The 18,420-nt window shown below is 50.0% G+C and overlaps 1 protein-coding gene across 1 annotated transcript; it reads left to right on the top strand.

The window, feature by feature from the left end:
- Positions 1–12,147: 12,147 nt before the first annotated feature.
- LOC144177951 (uncharacterized) lies at positions 12,148–14,345 on the top strand. Its single transcript, XM_077705516.1, has 3 exons — positions 12,148–12,422; positions 12,860–14,080; positions 14,153–14,345. Exons 1-3 carry the CDS (start codon positions 12,148–12,150, stop codon positions 14,343–14,345), a joined length of 1,689 nt encoding a protein of 562 aa, XP_077561642.1.
- The last annotated feature ends 4,075 nt before the right edge of the window (positions 14,346–18,420 follow it).

Raw genomic sequence — 18,420 nt, 5'->3', positions numbered from 1 at the left:
ACCCATAGAGCTAAAATTGCGGTCATTATTTACTCCAAAGGCAGGGAACTGATCAAAAGAGCGATTTTGAGATTTTATATGGTGGTACTCATGATTACAGCATTGCACCTCAAACTGCAAAAAAGGGGAAAAAATGAGCCTTAAATATAGGGGTACTATTTCTTACAAACACATATAGAAGGCTGACGAACTACAAGAGTGGGTATGGTTAAAGACTTCAACGAAACATTTCTGACATGGAACTTTCGTGCCCTAAACTTTATAGAGAGTACGTGAAATAGACTCCGTGGCAAATGCTGCATCCTGCAAAACCCACAGGAGAAAACGTTTGGGTATGGCCCGAGATTTCAGTGCTGTCATGAGTGTAACGGCCGTCTTAGAGAACTGCTTGCTCAATGGAACACTGTGAACCAATCTGGCACGGCTAACTCGAGAAGCGCTTTGAAATATAGGAGCAGTACCCCAAAAAGAGCTGTAGTGACTTCCCATGCAAGCTATGTATCAAGAAAGACGACATGGGGTGGGGCATAAATACCTCATGGGAAATATATCTACTTGACCCGACCCAGCTTCGAAGAAGAAAGCGACATGCATTAATGTCCTTGTAATTTATACCACTTAGAAAACATCACGTTCGTGCACGGGCAGAAGCGCAATTTTGGCGCGCATTGGAATCATTCAACTGGGTGCATATTGCCGCGAACCATGCATTGGGTTTGTTCATTTGTGTTTTGCTTTTACCGCCCGGCTGCGGCGGTCTGTGTTATCTCTGTGCCAAGGGAATCGCATGTTTCTTCTTTCTTTCTGTGCCGCATGTGTTATCTGTTCTGATAGGGAGAGCATTCCGAGCTAACGTGAATAGCCCAGAGTAATATTCTTGGATCTACAATGTTCTAGATGCGAATCGACGCTTCGAGAACCACGCGCGCCGAAAGATAAAAAGCCTGCACAGAAGGCGCCACGGCATTCTGATTCTGCGACGCTCGCCGACGCAGGTTACTTTGTTGACCGCTGCTTCGCCGCCTGTGTGTTATTTTGAGTTGTTAGGGGAGCACAAGTTCACTGCAATAAACTTGTTTCTCCTTCAAGACAACTGCGTCGTCCTTGGCTTCGTGACAATCTTTTCTCTGCTTAAAAAGAGTAATGGCTGTGCCGTCGTCGCCGGCAGCTTTCCGAATAATCATGCTTTTCAGAGTCTTTTCAGAGTCTTTCCAACTTCCTCTTAAGTTACTAATGAGACATTGCAAGTTCAGCTTGCAATCTGAGTAGCTTGCTCTGGCCTAACGTCTTTTGGCACAAAGACTGAGGTAGAATTGTTCTGCTGCCGTAATTATCTCCTCCAAATGGTACGTTATGTTTCTCTCATAAACTCAGAGTGCGTACAATCTGTCTGCCGATGTCTAGCTTTCTTTTAGTTGCTTTCAAGCTTCCCCACATTTGTAGCACTTTCTCCACCACTGCCATGTTATATGCACAAATGTCTTTTGTTTTACTTTTGTTAATCAGTTGTGACAGCTTGGCTAATTCAATATGATCCACCACACTTGACCCTTTCATTTTATTACATTTGCACTTAGTTATTTCTTTGTTTTCCAGTTTGTTCCCTAGAAGCTGCTTCTCCAATAGGTGCTGGTGATCTACTGAGTCCCGATGTTACGTGGTCACTTACCCTGTCTACACTCACTTCATTCTTATAGTTTAGAAGAAAGAATTTGCTTCGAAGAGGTATTTTAAACTCCTGCGATTTTGCGCTGATTCTATGCGGGGTTTCGTAGTTTTCATACATATCGGTTGTTCTCTTCAGAGATTCAACCTTAGCTTCCATCTAACCCTCCTGTGATCACTCCTCCAAATCCTAATTAGCACATCTACATCTTGCACAATACCGGGTTTGTCACTTAGACTCAAGGTAATTTCGTTTTTTGTTGTACCATGAAGACTTTTCCGTGTACATTACCTGTTCTTTCGTTTGTAGAAGGAAGCATTCATTCACCTCAGGTTATTTATCTTTGCAAGTCCCACCAGTTTAATTCTCGGGTGTTGTGATTACCTCTTCAGATGTTTCCCGCTGACCTTCCCCTTCTCCCATTTGCTTCTTAGAGAGCTTTGGGTTATAAAGTCCCCAACTACAATTGAGAACTGTGTCGTGGCCTTCTTTATTACTGATGCGACGTCTTCGTAGAAGCAACCTACGGCTGCACCATTTCTGGTTGTTCACGCATAATCCTGTACCCTCTTAACCTGTATTCCTGATTTAGCTTGATCACAATAGCCCCAACTCTATTGCTAATGCTGAAACGCTCCGTTACATTTCAGGATATCTCTTCATAGATTAAAAATGAAAAACCTTGTTCTTTTTTCTCTTGGGGTCCACTGTTGCATACAATAAGCCCGCTAGTGAACTCCATGTAGCATTCTCCTGCGCTTGTAACTTCGCCTAACCCGATAATGCCGCAGGTAAAGTCATAGAGCTTCTCTGAAAGTGCAGCTCAGCTTCCTTCGTCAGACAGTGCGCGTGTGTTGAACGTTGCCATGGTCAAGTTCCATTGGCGGCCTGTCTGAACCCGGAGGTTCTCAGACCACTCTTCTGTATCGCTGTTCTGACCGCCACAGTGGGCAGGTGCTCTACAGCTTCTGGGGACTGAGGGCCTAGACTTGGGTTGGTTGCCCATGCGGCCGACTACTAAACCTGGGCAGCCAGATTCTTCTCTGGCCAAAGAGTGCAGTTTACCTCCCCAAGAGCCTTCCTTGCATGGTCGAACATCTGTAGTGTAGCTTCGTAGCTAGCCGGGATGCGGATTACTTCCAAAGACACGCAGCACTGCATACCTACATGAGCTAGGATTAGTGCCAATTGAAAAATATCGAGAAACCTTTCCCGCCAATGACGTTGTAAAGCACGGCTGTAGTGATACTGAGCAAGCGTTTGTCAATTTTGCTGTTTAAACTTGCGGTTCTCAAAAAATACGATGACAAGCTGGCTAACGGATAAGATTCACTGTGGTCTCTACGTTGGAAATGTATACCACTGCCATGTCCAAGTGTATAGCTACGACAAAATCGCTACATTGAAGCTCAGGCGGCCCAGCAAAAGCTGGTGAAGATAAGCCTGGCTTCTCAGCCGACGTTCAGCTGACTTGTTTGACGCTTCTATCGCGGCTCCGTCTAATCGTGTCCGACGTGAATGAAAGCTTCCCGAACGTGTGGTGACTGCTGAATTTCGGGTTTTGGATGTGTGTTTGCCAAAAATGGCCTAGCGAGGTGATATGACTTGTCGAACTATCAGAAGAGCAACACGATAACGCGAGTATGGCCGTTAAAAGGTCATCTTGTCGCGTAAGTTAGCTATCTGTAAAGCCTCCTGACGGGCTAGTTCGTCAGACATAGTGAAAAAAAACTTTGTGCTACAAGGACGGTGCGATAGAAGAGGACACACCCCACAGCCCAGACTAACATACTGTGTTGATTCCACGCGAATATATACTACTACCATGTAGACATGTGGAACCAAGAAAAGTTAGAAATACACAAAAATAACACACAAAAATTTAAACCCCAGACGTTCACCATGACACATAGAGTCTCAGCAAGACTATACACCACCAATAAACGCGATTTACTTGCCCAACAGTGATATTGAAGCAGCACTAATGCATCTATCCCCCGTACGCACAATTTTCCGCGCCTCCATTTTCTCCCGCGTGAGCACTTCACGTCTCCTAGCAAGCACCTTTGTTTTTGCAAAAAATGAAACACCTGTAGTCACGGCAATGAGTGCCAAGGTGCCCGCTTATCGCATTACTAACAATATTTTTGTGCTCACGGAGCCTATCAATAATACATGTGCCAGTTCGGCCGATATATACCTTTTTTGCAACGCAACAGAGTCAGACACACCACTCCCTGCGTGCAGGCAACGAAGTTACTTTGGTGCTTTGTGTGACACAGAACAAATGGTTTGAGTTGTTCAATGAAGAGAATCATTTGGACACTGTACAATCATTTCAAAAATGCTTTCATGAAGTCACTACTAGCCATCCGAATGAAACAGCTATAATTTTGATCGAAGTTACCGCAGAAAACTATGAACCTCACTGAAAAGCGCAAAAAACATGAGTGTCCACTCCGATAGGCAGAATAGAATTGGCCAAGTTTTCAAATTCATCATCAAAACTAAAACTTCCGACATCACTGCTTCCAACCTTGCATTAGTAAAAGCAGCAATGAAACATGGAGGAAATTTGAAAGTGAATAGGAGAAACATCGCTTTTGGGAAAAATAGAATGTCTGCACTATGGTATAGGAATAGCAAACTAACCACAATATGGGTGATATCTAGAAATAGCAGAGAATTTTTTGCAAACCTCTAGGCTATTGAACCTGACTCAGTGACATTTTGCGATTTCTCATGTCCCAGAAATACCGCCTGTGTGAATGATAAGGTTGCAACGGGCTCATAAGAATAAAGAAAGGCATGGCTTCAGAAGAATATTTATTCAGGTACCCCTAAAGGCCCTCCGTAGGAGGGTATTACATGGGGGGGGGGGAGCATGCGCATACAGCGAGCATAACATGAATGAGTGCTAACAGAATGACAAACTTAAACGTAGCAAAAAATACAAGCAATAATTTTTTTAAAACACATAACTACAAAACCATATAACAACATGGCAAGCATATCACAACAATAAATAAATGTTAATAATAACAAAAAGGTCAATATACGCAAGCAAGAACAGAATTAGGTCACTTCGTGTTTTAAAAACTCTTAAAATTTTGTTAGGTTAGCTCCTGTGGCAATGTGCTCTTGTAGGTTATTCCAGTTTAATATTGTGCGTGGAATGAGGGAGTGTCAAACGCAAAAGAATGGCAAGCGATGGCAAGCGATGCGCTTAACTTTACAAGAATGTAACAGTGGATGAGAGAAAAAAAGTCGTCACGAAGGCGCTCATGGTGATACAGTTTGCGAAAAAGTGTTCGGTGAGCATGTCGGCAGCGAAGTGATAGTGAAACCAACTCTGCGCGATTCTTCAGGGCTGTGACGCTTGCGTATGGTGAATAATTAGAAAAATTAAGACGAACAGCATGGTTTTGCAGGGATTCAATATGACGCATAATGTATTCTTTACATGAATCCCAGATGGCACATGCGTATTCAATTTTAGGGTGAGTGAGAGTGAGGTATGCAACTTTTTAATGTGTGATGGTGAGTGCTTTAGGTTGTTTTAGTACGCCTAGTGTACTATTGGCAGATGCGAGCGTTTGATTAGTATGGTTATACCTTGTTAAATTTGATCAAAAATGCACGACAAGGTATTTGTAAGTAGAAACCACTTCAAGTGTATCGTTCTTCAGGAAATATGTAGGTGAAATTTTCGTGGAGGAATGTGTGAATGACTTGTACTTTGTTTTGGAAAGGTCACGAGTCATTAGCCAATCAGAACACCATGCATTTAATGTGTCAAGATCAGCCTCAAGAGCCTGGGGGTCAGTATAACTTGAAATGTTACGATATATCACTCAATCATCCGCAAAGAGCCTTACTCTAGATGTTAGGCTGTTAGGTAAGTGAATAATATAAACAAGAAAGAGAGAAGGGCCAAACCCTGGGGAACCCCAGACGTTACCTGTACGAAAGACGAATTTGAGCTGTTAACGGATGTAAACCGAGTACGGAAGGATATAAAATTTGTTATCCATGCAAGAACATTAGTAGGAAAATTAAGACTTCTAAGTTTTAGTAAAAGTCGGTTGTGAGGAACACGGTCGAAGGCTTTAGAAAAATCCGCGAAAATGGCTTCGACCTGTTTAATACCGCCGAGAGATTAGGTAAGTAGTGAGTAAAACCGGCGAGCTGTGTGTCACATGAGTAACCCCTGCGAAAAGCGTGCTGATATTTGTAAATATTGTTGTGTTTTTCAAGGTACTAGGTGATTTGGGAGTGTATGACGTGTTCTCACTGTTCACAAATCATATTAGTTAATGAAATGGGTCGGTAGTTTAACGGTGATGTGCGGTCGCCTCATTTGAAAAATGTGACAACTTTAGCAATACGCCAGTTATCAGGAATCGAACCATGAAATAATGACTGTGAAAAAGTGCGGTTAAAAACACACACATGCTGCAAGATATTTTTCTGGGAAGTGTTGAACCCCGAGTTATGGGATGCCAAGGAAGTTTTTAATTTGTTTATAGTAAGTAAATACTGGCTTCTTCAATGATTATTTCTGGCATAGGACTCCCTGGTGATATTGTCACCGATAGGACGATGGACCTTGGTGGTTTAGGGTTGAAGGAATTGGCTTTATTGCCACGAACTCGTTGGTTCCTAAGAACAGCGACAGCGCGCTTGCCGAGCGCCAACAACGTCGTCTTCTTCTGGCCATCCGTCGATGATGATAGTGGAGGATTGACCATCCGCCGTGTCAATGAATACTAATGATTGCGGCATTACCCCCCTCTTCAAGAACGCATCGTCTCGATGCGAGTGGATACGTAAACTGCAATGCGCTACTCTGGAAGTGACGGCCGGAATGCTTGCGAACAAAGTAGGGTTTGAGGCGCACAACATGTACAACGTCCGGATGTAAAGGTCGTCGGGATGAAGAACGCACTGCGTCCGGTAGTACCTCGTAGTTAACGTCGCTGATACGGCGCAGTATTGTATATGGCCCGAAATAACGCTTAAGGAGCTTTTCGCTAAGACCACGGCGTCGAACGGGTGTCCAAACCCACACCTTATCTCCAGGACTAAAGTGTACGTCACGTCTACGAAGATTGTAGCGAGCAGCGTCGACTGACTGTTGAGTGGAAATTCGGATTCTGGCTAATGGCCGGGCCTCCTCTGCGCGCTGAGAGACTAGTCGAGTGTCCTCGTGGGCATCATCATTGGGCAGGAGGGGCAACATGGCATCGAGCATTGTGGTTGCTTGCGGGCCGTGAACCAGGTGAAACGGAGAAAACCCTGTTGTCTCCTGGACGGCAGTATTGTACGCGAAGGTAACAAAAGGTAAAATCTCGTCCCATGTTCGATGCTCCACGTCGACGTACATCGTCATCATGTCTGTAATAGTCTTGTTGAGGCGCTCTGTCAGTCCATTGGTTTGAGGGTGGTATGCAGTAGTTCTGCGATGGCTGGTGTGACTTAGGCGCAGAATGTCTTGCGTTAGTTGAGCTGTAAACGCGGAACCGCGGTCGGTGATAAGAACCTCTGGTGCACCATGTCGTAGAACAATGTGCTGGATAAAGAAAGCAGCTACTTCCGATGTGGTTGCGAATGGAAGGGCTTTGGTTTCGACGTATCGGGTCGATAATCCGTTGCCACAACTATCCAGCGGTTGCGTGCGATCGACAAAGGAAAAGGACCTAGCAGATCCATTCCAACTTGCTGGAACGGGGTCGTCGGCGGATAATCGGTTGAAGAAGTCCGGCAGGGCATGTTGGGGGCCTCTTTCGCCGCTGGCATTCTCGGCATGTTCTGGTGTAATGACGCCCAGCTTTGGGAAGATGAGGCCAATAATACTTTTCCCTTAGCCGCGCTAGCGTACGGGTGTAAACAAGGTGTCCCGAAGTCGGATCATCGTGACAACTTTCAATAATCTCCGTGCGCAGATTGTCCGGCTCGACCAGGAGCCACGAGCGACCGCCAGCCGCGAAGTTCTTCTTGTAGAGGACATTGTCCCGAAGAGTGAGCGCGTGCACAACACGTTTGAAAGCTCTAGGGACAGCACTTAATTGGTCGTCCAAGTAGGCGATCACCTGCCTGAGCTGAGGGTCGCTCCGTTGGCGTGTCACTATGTCCGCACTACTGACTGCTCCCAAGAAGGCGTCGTCATTGTCGTCGGTAACAGCCTGCCCACACACCATGGGAGCCCGAGAGAGGCAGTCGGCGTCACTGTGCCTGCGCCCAGACGTGTACGCTATAGTGACGTCGAATTCTTGTAGCCTCAGGCTCCACCGTGCTAGACGGCCAGACGGGTCCTTGAGGTTAGCCAGCCAGCCAGCATAGGGAGTGGTGGTCAGTGACCACGCAGAACTGGCGCCCATAAAGATAAGGGCGGAACTTAGTGACAGCCCAAATGACGCCGAGGCACTCCTTCTCAGTAGTGGAGTAATTGCTCTCCGCCCTAGAGAGCACGCGGCTCGCATATGCAATGACTCGGTCAGCGCCATCCTGGTTTTGAATAAGTACCGCACCAAGACCCTTGTTGCTAGCGTCAGTGTGAATTTCTGTCGTCGCCTCCTGATCAAAGTGCCCCAAAGCAGGTGTTGTCTGTAGCGCTTCTTTGAGTCCTTCGAAAGCCTGTTGTTGCTCACGCTTCCATTCAAACGGAACATCTTCTTTCGTGAGGTGGGTCAGTGGGGCGGCAATGTGGGAAAAGTTCCGAATGAAACGTCGGTAGTAGGCGCAAAGGCCCAGGAACCTTCTGACCGCCTTTTTGCCTGATGGTCTCGGGAAAGTGCTCTCTGCAGCAGTGTTCTCTGGGTCAGCGCGTACTCCTTCGTTGCTGACGACATGGCCAAGAAATTTGAGCTGGTCGTAAGCAAATCGGCATTTTTTGGGATTTAGTGTCAAGCCGGCGGTTTTCAGAGCTTCAAGCACGGCTCTCAGCCGACGTAAGTGCTCCTTGAAAGTGCAAGCAAAAATGACGACGTCATCAACGTAAACAAGACAGGTCTGCCATTTCAGGCCTGCGAGGACCGTGTCCATGACGCGCTGAAAGTTGCCGGTGCTGTACATAGCCCAAACGGCATAACTTTAAATTCGTACAGGCCGTCTGGTGTAATAAATGCAGTTTTCTCCCTGTCCCGCTCATCTACCTCGATTTGCCAATAGCCACTTTTTAAGTCAATAGACGAGAAGTAACGAGCTTGAAGGAGCCGATCAGGCGTGTCATCAATGCGTGGAAGGGGGTATACGTCCTTCTTAGTCACTTTGTTCAATCGCCGATAATCCACACAAAACCGCAATGTTCCGTCTTTCTTTTTTACCAGCACAACCGGCACGGCCCAGTGGCTTGTCGACCGTTGAATAACGTCGTCCTCGAGCATGTTTCGAACCTGCTCCTGGATAACTTCCCTTTCTTTTAGAGAAACGCGGTAGGGTGGCTGACGGACAGGATGTGTTATGTCGTCAGTAATAGTTCTGTGCTTGGCTACACTTGTCCTGCCAACAGCGGTTTCTGCAGCGAAACAGTCCCAAAAGTCGTCGAGCCGTTGGGATAGCTCGTGCCGCTCTGAGAGCGAAAGCTTCGGATTGATGTCTAAATCGATGGATGCATTCGTGCCTGCTTTCCGGGCTGCAGATCGTGTAGTCAGTTCGGGCAGCAAAGCATTGTCAATGGAGTCGGCAATTCCTTCCAGGTCAGCTACGGTCATTGCCCTCGTCAAATGCTGTGGCTCGTTCCGGAAGTTCGTAACAAGGACATTCGCGTGTCCTTGATGAAGGTGTGCTATGCCTCTAGCAATGCCTATCCCCTTTTCTAGAAGAACTTGGAGACTGCCCTCGATCAGAGCATCTCTGCTAGTTGCCACATCTGTCTGTACAGACAAGAATACGCTGGAGCGCGGGGGCAGCTTCACGTGATCGGCTACGACACGTACTGGTGCTGCCGTCACCGAAGGGATCTCTTGAGTAGGTGCAGGTGCCCGAAGCGTAAGCCTGTTCATTCCTAGGTCGATGACGGCGCCATATTTGGTCAAAAAGTCTATTCCAAGGATAACTTCCCTGGAGCAGTTCTCCAGTACGAGGAACTTCACCGGGCGCACTTCACCATTGCTTTCGACGCGGGCGGTGCAACGTCCTATCGGCGCCACAGTGTGACCTCCGGCGGTGCGCATGTCGGGACCGTCCCACTGCGTTGTTACTTTTTTCAGGTTACGACACAACTTCCCTCTCAAGACGGAATAGTCTGCCCCTGTATCCACGAGCGCCGTCACGTCGCGTCCGTCGATAATGATGTCAAGGTTATTTGACATGGCGTGCGCACTCTCGGCGTTATTGTCCGGGCGTCGCGACGTTCGTGGAGGCTCTTCACAATTTGCGACATCGGCAACACCACCTCCAGGGGTTGCCGGGGTTAGTTTTCCCGGTGAGGGACGGGAGACTGACTCTCACGGCGAGATCGTCGAAGAGGTGAGGCTGGGCGATGAGGGGACGGCGAGCGAGCTCCTCGAACAGTAGAGGGTAGCGGCGAGAGCGGACGTCGAAAGTAGTCCTCACGCGGCAGGGACGAGCGTCGAAAGTACTCATCGCGCGGCGGAGACGAGCGTCGAAGGTAGTCTTCGATTTCACGAGGCTGCTGGCCATATTTCTGGCGTGGGTCGTTTGGAGGGTACCCTCGAAGCCCAAGCTCATGGTAGGGGCACCGGCGGTACACGTGATCGGCTTCACCACAGTGGAAGCAGAGTGGGCGGTTGTCGGCCGTCCTCCACAAATCCGTCTTTCGGGGTCCACGCTGCTGCTGCCTAGGTTGCTGGTAGCCTGTTTGGGCAAATCTCTCTCGTCGCGGCGTGCTCATGGCGGGCCCAGCAGTAGGCAACTGCGGTTGGCTGGCAGCGGCAGCGTAGGTTGCGGCCGAGCGCTGGGGGGTTACATCGACTGGGCCACCAGGAACAAGAGCTCGTTGCACCTCCTCCTGGACAGCCTGAACGAGAGAAATAGAAGCTGGCGACTTCGAAGCCGGCCGCAGCTTTTGGAGCTCTTCTCGAACAACGTCCCGGTTGAGCTCCCGGATGTATCCCTCGGATGCATGGTTCGAGAAGTGGGCCGATGCAAAAGCTGAAATCGTCGGGGTATCTGTCATTCGGTGGTAGTGATCGTTCCTGGCTGCCCAAGCTTTCTCAATGTTCGTTGCCTCCGTCACAAATCCCTCGACTGTTGTTGGTGGATTGCGAACAAGGCCACCAAAGATGTCACTTCTCACGCCCCTCATCAATGCGCGTAACTTCTTTTCTTCAGTAGCTTGTGGGTCGGCGCGGGTACTCAGCCGGAGGACGTCTTCGACAAAGCTGATGAGACTTTCGTTATGGCCCTGGATTCGGCGTTGAAGGAGGTCTTCAGCCTTTTGCTGTCGGTATTGGTTGCCGAAGGCTCGCCGCAGTCTCTCCTTGCAAACTTCCCACGAGGTTAGCGATCGTTCATTGTTTTCGTACCATGTCCGGGCCGTATTTTCCAATGAGAAATAGAAGCTTTGCCGGCAATGATCTGAGGTCCATCCGTTGTGACGAGCCACCCGCTCATATTGATCTATCCAGTCATCGACGTCCTCAAAGGCATCGCCGTGGAATGGGGCAGGTTTTCTTGGGATAATGGGCCAGTCCACAAGGGGGAAGAAAGGTGCATCGGTTTGCTGTGCCTGTGACGTCATCCTGGAAGATACAGTGGTCCTTGGGCCGTCGGGTAGCAGTCCGAACTCCGGAGTACGGCCTTGCAGCCGCCTGCTCGTGCGAGCCTCGTTCTCCAAGAAGGCGCGGCGGCCTGGCCTTAGAATTGGACTCGCCTCGCGGGGTCGCCGCGAGCCGCTGGACATCGGGTGAATGTACCCAGCACCTCCACCAGAATGTCACCGATAGGACGATGGACCTTTGTGGTTTAGGGTTGAAGGAATTGGCTTTATTGCCACGAACTCATTGGTTCCTAAGAACAGCGACAGCGCGCTTGCCGAGCGCCAACAACGTCGTCTTCTTCTGGCCGTCCGTCGATGATGATAGTGGGGGATCGACGATCCGCCGTGTCAATGAATACTAATGATTGCGGCAATATCTCTAAAGTAAAGGAGGGGAAAGACAGGCATCTTTGTTAGTAAAAACTGAGGCAAAGGCGTTGTTTAAGAGCTAAACACACTGAGATTCGGGAATTGTTGCGCCATTAGAACCACTAAGGATGATATCAGGATTGTTTCTTGGATTAATTACACGCCAATATTTACGGGGGTTATCCAAACGCATGGAAGTCAAGTCATGGTTATAAAAATTACGGCGGGTGGTCTTGAGTAAAGGCTGGTATTCTTTGTGACATTTCTTGTATTTAATCCAGCAAGTTGAAAGTCGGTCTTTACCAGCTAACCTGCATAACTTTTCTTTTTATTTTTAAGGCATTGAAGCTGTCGGTTAAACCAGGGAGTGTTGTTGTTTGTTTTTATGCCTATGGTCGCCATGCTGATCTCGATGCACCAACAGCTGCAGCAGCAGGCCGTGCAGCCAACAACGCCGCAACCACAACCGACGCTAGAGCGGCACCAAGAAATAATGAACGAAGACAAACCAGAGCCGGAAACTGACCCTAGGGCGGCCCGCCCGTCAGAGCTGAACCCCAAACGACGGGTGGTGGAGAGCGCCAGAGACCTTAGGATCAACGCAAGACTAGACAAGCGAGACGAGCGGCTGGATCGCCTAGAAGCCAATGCAAAGATCACCAACGAGTGACTCACGGCCCTCGAACAAACGACTCACGCAATGAACGAGCGCCTCACGGCCCTCGAGCATGCAGTGCATGGACTACAGAACGCGTTCACGCAAATACAAGCACAAATACAAGCCCAGATACAGGGACTGGAGAACGAGATCATTGCCAAACTGCAGCAACTATGGATGGGACAACCCGCCGTAGCACAGCAACTTCCGCAGTCGCAGCCCCAGTGCCAATAACGGACCTCCTGGTCTGGCACTGGAACTGCAACTGGTTCTCACAACGAAAAGCGGTGCTACAACAACACTTAAGGCAGCTCAAGCGCAAGCCCGACGCAATACTACTGTAAGAAACCCACTGCGAAAGTCCCCCGCCGAAATTACAGGGGTACCGTACCCACGCAGAACCAACTACGGGACACATTGTGGTGCTCAACGGCAAACGGCGCAGACACAGAGGTACGTGCATTCTGGTTCGGAGGGGGATCACCTTCGTCGAGCACACGCTTCTGACCAACAGCACGGCGGAGCACTGCATGGTCGAGCTCGTTACGGGTAAAAGGAAGAAGGAAAGCGCATTCGTGGTGAACGTATACAGTAACCCGCCCCACCACCAGCAGCGCTTCAAGGCCCTCATGCACAAGGCGGCCCGGCTGGCCGGCGGGAACACAGTAGTAGTATGCGGCGACTTCAACGCCCCGAACCAGGCTTGGGGACACGCCAGAACGACGGTCAAGGGAAGAGAACTACTACAGGATGCCATAGACCCGGGCTTCAACCTGGTGACGGACCCGTCGCAACCCACAAAAACCTGTACGTCGGTGGCGAGGGATACCACCCCGGACCTGACGTTCGTCAAGATGGGGACGGCGTGCTCGCGCGAAACGCAATGGCGCAACACGGGAGCAGACCTTGGCAGCGACCACATGATAGTGGAGGTCCGAATCCCGCTCGCCGGCCGCAACAACTACGGCAAGAAAACGCACAAGCTCACGGACTGGGAGGCGTTTCGCCGGGCGCTACCCGAAACGCACGACGACATACAAGACATAGAAGAGTGGACCACCACCATCATGAAGACAGTGGACGACGCTACTCAAGAAATAGAAACGGACGAGGGCATCGACAAGATGGACAGCCGCTTGGCGCACCTTCTGGAAGCCAAGAGCTCACTGAAGGCCCGCTGGCTAAAACAACGCACCAACCGTCAGCTGAGGAAACGGATCGCCGAACTCAACAAACAGATCGAAAAGCACTGCAGGGTGCTGTGCGCCCAGCAATGGAACCAGGCGTGTAACGAGGCGGACGGCATGATTCACACGGGAAAGACGTGGAACATGCTACGACACCTCCTGGACGAGACCACGACCAAGAGTACCCAACACAACAACCTTGCCCGTACGCTCCGTAGGGCCATCACGGAACTGGGAGAGGACGAAGTCAATAAAACACTGGACGCCAAGTACCTCCCGACCACCCCCACCGAGGACCATCCGGGTTACCTCGGAGAGGAGAACGCGGAGCTAGACAAGGACATAGAACCATGGGAAGTGCGCGACGCGCTGCAGAATGGCAACAGAAGATCGGCGGCGGGACCTGACAGGGTCACCAACAAGGCGCTCAGGAACCTAAACGACACGGCAGTGGAGGCGCTGACGCGCTACTTCAACAAGTGCTGGCGCGCAGGCCAACTCCCCAAGCAGTGGAAGGCGGCCAAAACGATCCTTATCGCAAAACCCGGCAGGCCCCCGAGCATAGAGAACCTTCGACCAATTTCACTCACGTCGTGCGTGGGGAAGGTGCTGGAGCACGTCCTCATGAACCGGTGGCAACGCTACCTAGAAGACGCAGAGCTCTACCCCAACTCCCTCATAGGATTCAGAAATAAGCTGAGCACGCAGGACGCCATGATCCTGCTAAAACACAAGATTCCTTGACGACGACACAATGACCAGAGACAATAGAGCGGTGCTTGGCCTGGATCTGCAGAGTGCGTTCGACAAGGTCCGACACTCGGCAATCCTAGGACAAGTCTCTAAACTCAACATGGGAGGACGGACGTACTACTACTTCAGGGACTTTTTGACGAACAGAACGACCAAGATCTGCGCGGGAGACCTGAAGCTGCCCGAAAAGAAGCTTGGCAGCGTCGGCACGCCGCAGGGTTCAGTCATTTCCCCGCTGCTGTTCAACCTGGTGATGATCGGCGTGGCAAATCGGTTGGAAAGGGTGGCGGTCGTCCGCCACACCATCTACGCTGACGACGTCACGCTGTGGGTCCCTGAAGGCAGCGCCGGACATATGAGACCACTTTGCAAGAAGCTATAGACGCAATCGAAGAACAGCTCGACGGATCGGGCCTCGTCTGCTCTCCGACCAAGTCGGAGTTGCTGATACTCCCACCGAAGGGTGTTAGGAAACGCAAAAGAGACGACCGGTCAAACATCGTCTTACACACGGCAAACAGACAGGTCATCCCGGAGGTCGACCAAATCAGGGTGCTGGGCATGCTTCTCGAACGAACGAGGGTCAACGGCGCCACAGTAACCAAGCTGACCACGAAATCCGACGCGGCCATGCGCCTTGTCCGCCGAGTCTCCAACAGAAGGGGAGGCATGAGGAGGAGAACCTGATGAGGCTTGTACAGTCCTTCGTCTTAAGCCACGTCGCGTACGTCGCCGCGTTTCACAACTGGAGGGCCTGCGAGAAAGCCAAGATCGAGGCGACCATACGTAAGGCGTACAAGACGGCTCTCGGCCTCATCAGAAGTACGAACACTGACAAACTGGCGGCGTTGGGGGTGCACAACACCCTCGACGAAATCGCGGAAGCACAGAAGACGGCGCAGTTTGAGCGCCTGTCGGGCAGCAGAACGGGACGGTACATCCTCCGACGCCTGGGGTACGTGCCCAAGGAGGGAGGACAACCAGCAGGGGAACCGCTGCTCGAGGGAACGCGGGCACGGCTCGTCGTCTGTCCTATACCTCGCAATATGAACCCAGAACATAACAAGGAACGAAGGACCGCTCGGGCCAAGGCCCTGGTAGACCTACACGCAAGCGACAACGGGGCAGTGTATGTGGATGCTGCGAGACACCAAGATGAAGAAGACGTCCACGCGGCGGTGGTGGTGACAGCCATGACGGGAGACACGAAGACGGCGGCGAGCGTTCACGCCAAGAAAACACATCAGGTCGAGGAGGTAGCGGTGGCACTCGCCCTAGCAGACCCCGGGTGCACGACGGTCCTTTGCGACTCGAAAACGGCCATCCGCAACTATGCCAAGAACAGTGTGTGCGGTGAGGCCGCGCGCATTCTGCACAAGGCCGAAGCCAACGGCTGCTTCAGTAGAGGCAGTGTGGTGCTCAAGTGGTTCCCGGCCCACATGGGTAGAACCGTGGCGGGCCAGGTTGGCAACGCGAACCACAACGAGACGGCCAACGCCGTCGCGCGAGGACTTGCATGCCGCGCGACGAACAGCGACCAGGCCGCCTCGGACGACGTGGACGCAGGCGCCGAAGATTACGACGGAACCAAGGATACGATGACCAGCTAGAACGACGTTGTGCGGTGGTACAGACTGTGTCGACGAACGATGCCGCCTCCCCACCCGAGGTTGACTCGGGAGGAGGCCGTATTATACAGACAATTACATACGGACTCCGTGATCACCCCGGTGCTCGCGAAGTACATGTGCCCAATGGTGTACGACAGTGATGTGTGCAAACTCTGTGAGTGTGAGCGGGCCACGCTGACCCATATCATGTGGGACTGCAGAATCAGCGCGACGAAGGCAGCAGAAGAAACGACGCTTCCACCACCCTTAGAGGCGGCGAAGTGGACTTATGACTACGACGTGCAACTCCAGGCAGTCCAGCAGGTCTCGGTGGCCCTAGGTTTGCAGCGACCGAGCGACCCCAAAGAGGGGAGGGCGAGTGGTGGCTCTCTCCGACCCGAGCGGGGAAGCAAGGGCGCAGGTCCTAGGGTCAAGCCGGGACGACGTCCAGACCGCGTCACGGTTAGGATGAACCTCTCGTGAAAGGGTCGTCCGAAACCGCTCTGCAGGCGACTAAATAAAGTTGCTCTATCTCTCTCTCCATGCCTATGGTAGGTACAAAACTGCTTATGATACTAGTTAGCGCATCTTTCAAAAGAACCATATTTTCGTTGACAGTGCGGTTTAGGTAATTTTCAAGAAACCGCTCGCTGAAAATAGATGACTTTGAAATATTGGCATCAAAGTTTGCTCTGTTGTAACACGTTATTGTCTGACTGGCAACTTTCTAGTAGCGGTATGAATAATCACTCCGGTGATGATGTTGTGATGAGAAAGTCCATCAAGGTGAGTTACGTCTGAGCTAATGTGTGGCTCATTTGTTGGAATTAGGTCTAATATTTTAGAGGTAGATCCAGCGCGCCGTGTAGGTTCACTAACTGTTTGGGCTAACGTGAAATCAAGGCATGTCTGCAAGAATGAATGTGCTTCCCTGACACTGCAAGTGACTGACAGTGATGGCCAATTGATATTCGAACGTTGAAATCACCAAAGAAAATTAGTGAGCATTTTGGGTACAGATTATACACTTCACTCAAAACACGGTTACACTCCGCAGAAGAAACGCTATTCAAATCAGTCGGGTGATAAACGGCACCAAATACTAGCAAGAGCGGAAGCTTGGGCGAGTTGGTAATACATTGCATGGACGGGAAGCGCAAATTAGCACGAAGACAAGAAGAGAACGACAACCAAGACAAGGCGAAGTGCTACTATCAACTCGTTCTCTTCTTGTTTCGTGTTAATTTGCGGTTCCCGTCCATGCAACCAAATACTACGTCAGTAGTTTTATATTTTAGCAAAACCCACACGCATGCCCAAAACGAAGTTATATTTAAAGGAACACAGGTAAGTTCTTGTTGTATTGCTATATGTACACCACCACCTTCGCGACGTTTTCTGTCGCAATAAAAAATTGTAAACTGTTCACTAGTGCAAAAACATTGCCGTCAGTTACAGTATGATTGGGCCAAGTCTCTGTTAAAACAAGTATTGACGAAGAACATAAGCAAGCGATGATATTGCAACATTTTTGGAAATAGGCTCCTGATATTGGTGTAGAGGAAAGAAAGACAGCTAACTGAATCAGTCTGCCTCGCCACTGCGAAGCAGGGCTTGTTTGTCCGACTGAAACAGGCACAGTTGATGTGTCATGGCACAACTTCTGGCAAGGGCGAAGCATTCGCCTCTAGAGCGACAGGTTGATATACATGTGTTGCACGATTCGCGGCGGCGTCCCATACATACAGAGTGTTATTAACCATCAGCTTGTTGAACACGAGGCGCACGCGGTCTTCTTTTTTGATCGCTGTCGAAAAAAAACTAAAGTAGCTTGCGACATTTTTTGCGCACAGCCTCAGAAAAATCGCGTGAACTGCTGAACGTTGTATTTTTAAGCTTTGCCTCTTTACTTAAAATAGTTTGGACATCTTTTTCGTTGTAAAACATAGAGATAATTGGACGCGCCTTTCAGCTGAGAATCGGCCAAGTCTGGGAGCCCTGGCAATTAAAGTCACTATGACGCCACGCTTGTTTGAGTAAAACTCGCGAAAATGTGTTTTCGAGGATTCCCAAGACTACGTTTGGTCAGTGTCCTCGATGCCGAAAAACACGACATTCGACCTGCGAGAACGGTTTTTTAAATGATAAATTTCTTCCTGCATACAGGCTAAAATTTCATCCTGACCAACGACGGCTTCGCAGCCACAACAGACATGGCTTCCAGTTCTTCGACACGTTCAGTCAATGCTTCTAAGTCATTGTTTATATCGATATAAATTAGCAAGATTTTGTTGACGGCTTCGAGAAGGCTCGTATTGTTGTCTTCAAGGCGTAGAACAGTACTTAAAACCAAGTCCAGTTTATCTTCTTGTGCTTTAGTCATGTGTCCTGGCTTTGCTTCCACATCACCGCCAGGTAGCAGTAGGCGTCAAACACTCAAGGCAGATGAACGGATA

This window comes from Haemaphysalis longicornis, unplaced genomic scaffold, assembly GCF_048455015.1.
Source record: "Haemaphysalis longicornis isolate Haplotype H1 unplaced genomic scaffold, Haemaphysalis longicornis Haplotype H1 scaffold_35, whole genome shotgun sequence".
In the NCBI taxonomy this organism is placed as follows: Eukaryota; Metazoa; Arthropoda; class Arachnida; order Ixodida; family Ixodidae; genus Haemaphysalis; species Haemaphysalis longicornis.
Note: the sequence above shows the minus strand (reverse complement) of the source record. Positions and strands in the feature narration are given on the sequence as shown.

What these genes read in the sequence shown, in the direction of transcription:
- LOC144177951 (XM_077705516.1), top strand. Translation starts at nt 12,148, where the DNA reads ATGGTCGCCATGCTGATCTCGATGCACCAACAGCTGCAGCAGCAGGCC. An exon ending in AATGCAAAGATCACCAACGA is followed by an intron (nt 12,423 to 12,859) that starts GTGACTCACGGC and finishes CAAACGGCGCAG; the next exon opens with ACACAGAGGTACGTGCATTC. An exon ending in CTGACGCGCTACTTCAACAA is followed by an intron (nt 14,081 to 14,152) that starts GTGCTGGCGCGC and finishes AAAACCCGGCAG; the next exon opens with GCCCCCGAGCATAGAGAACC.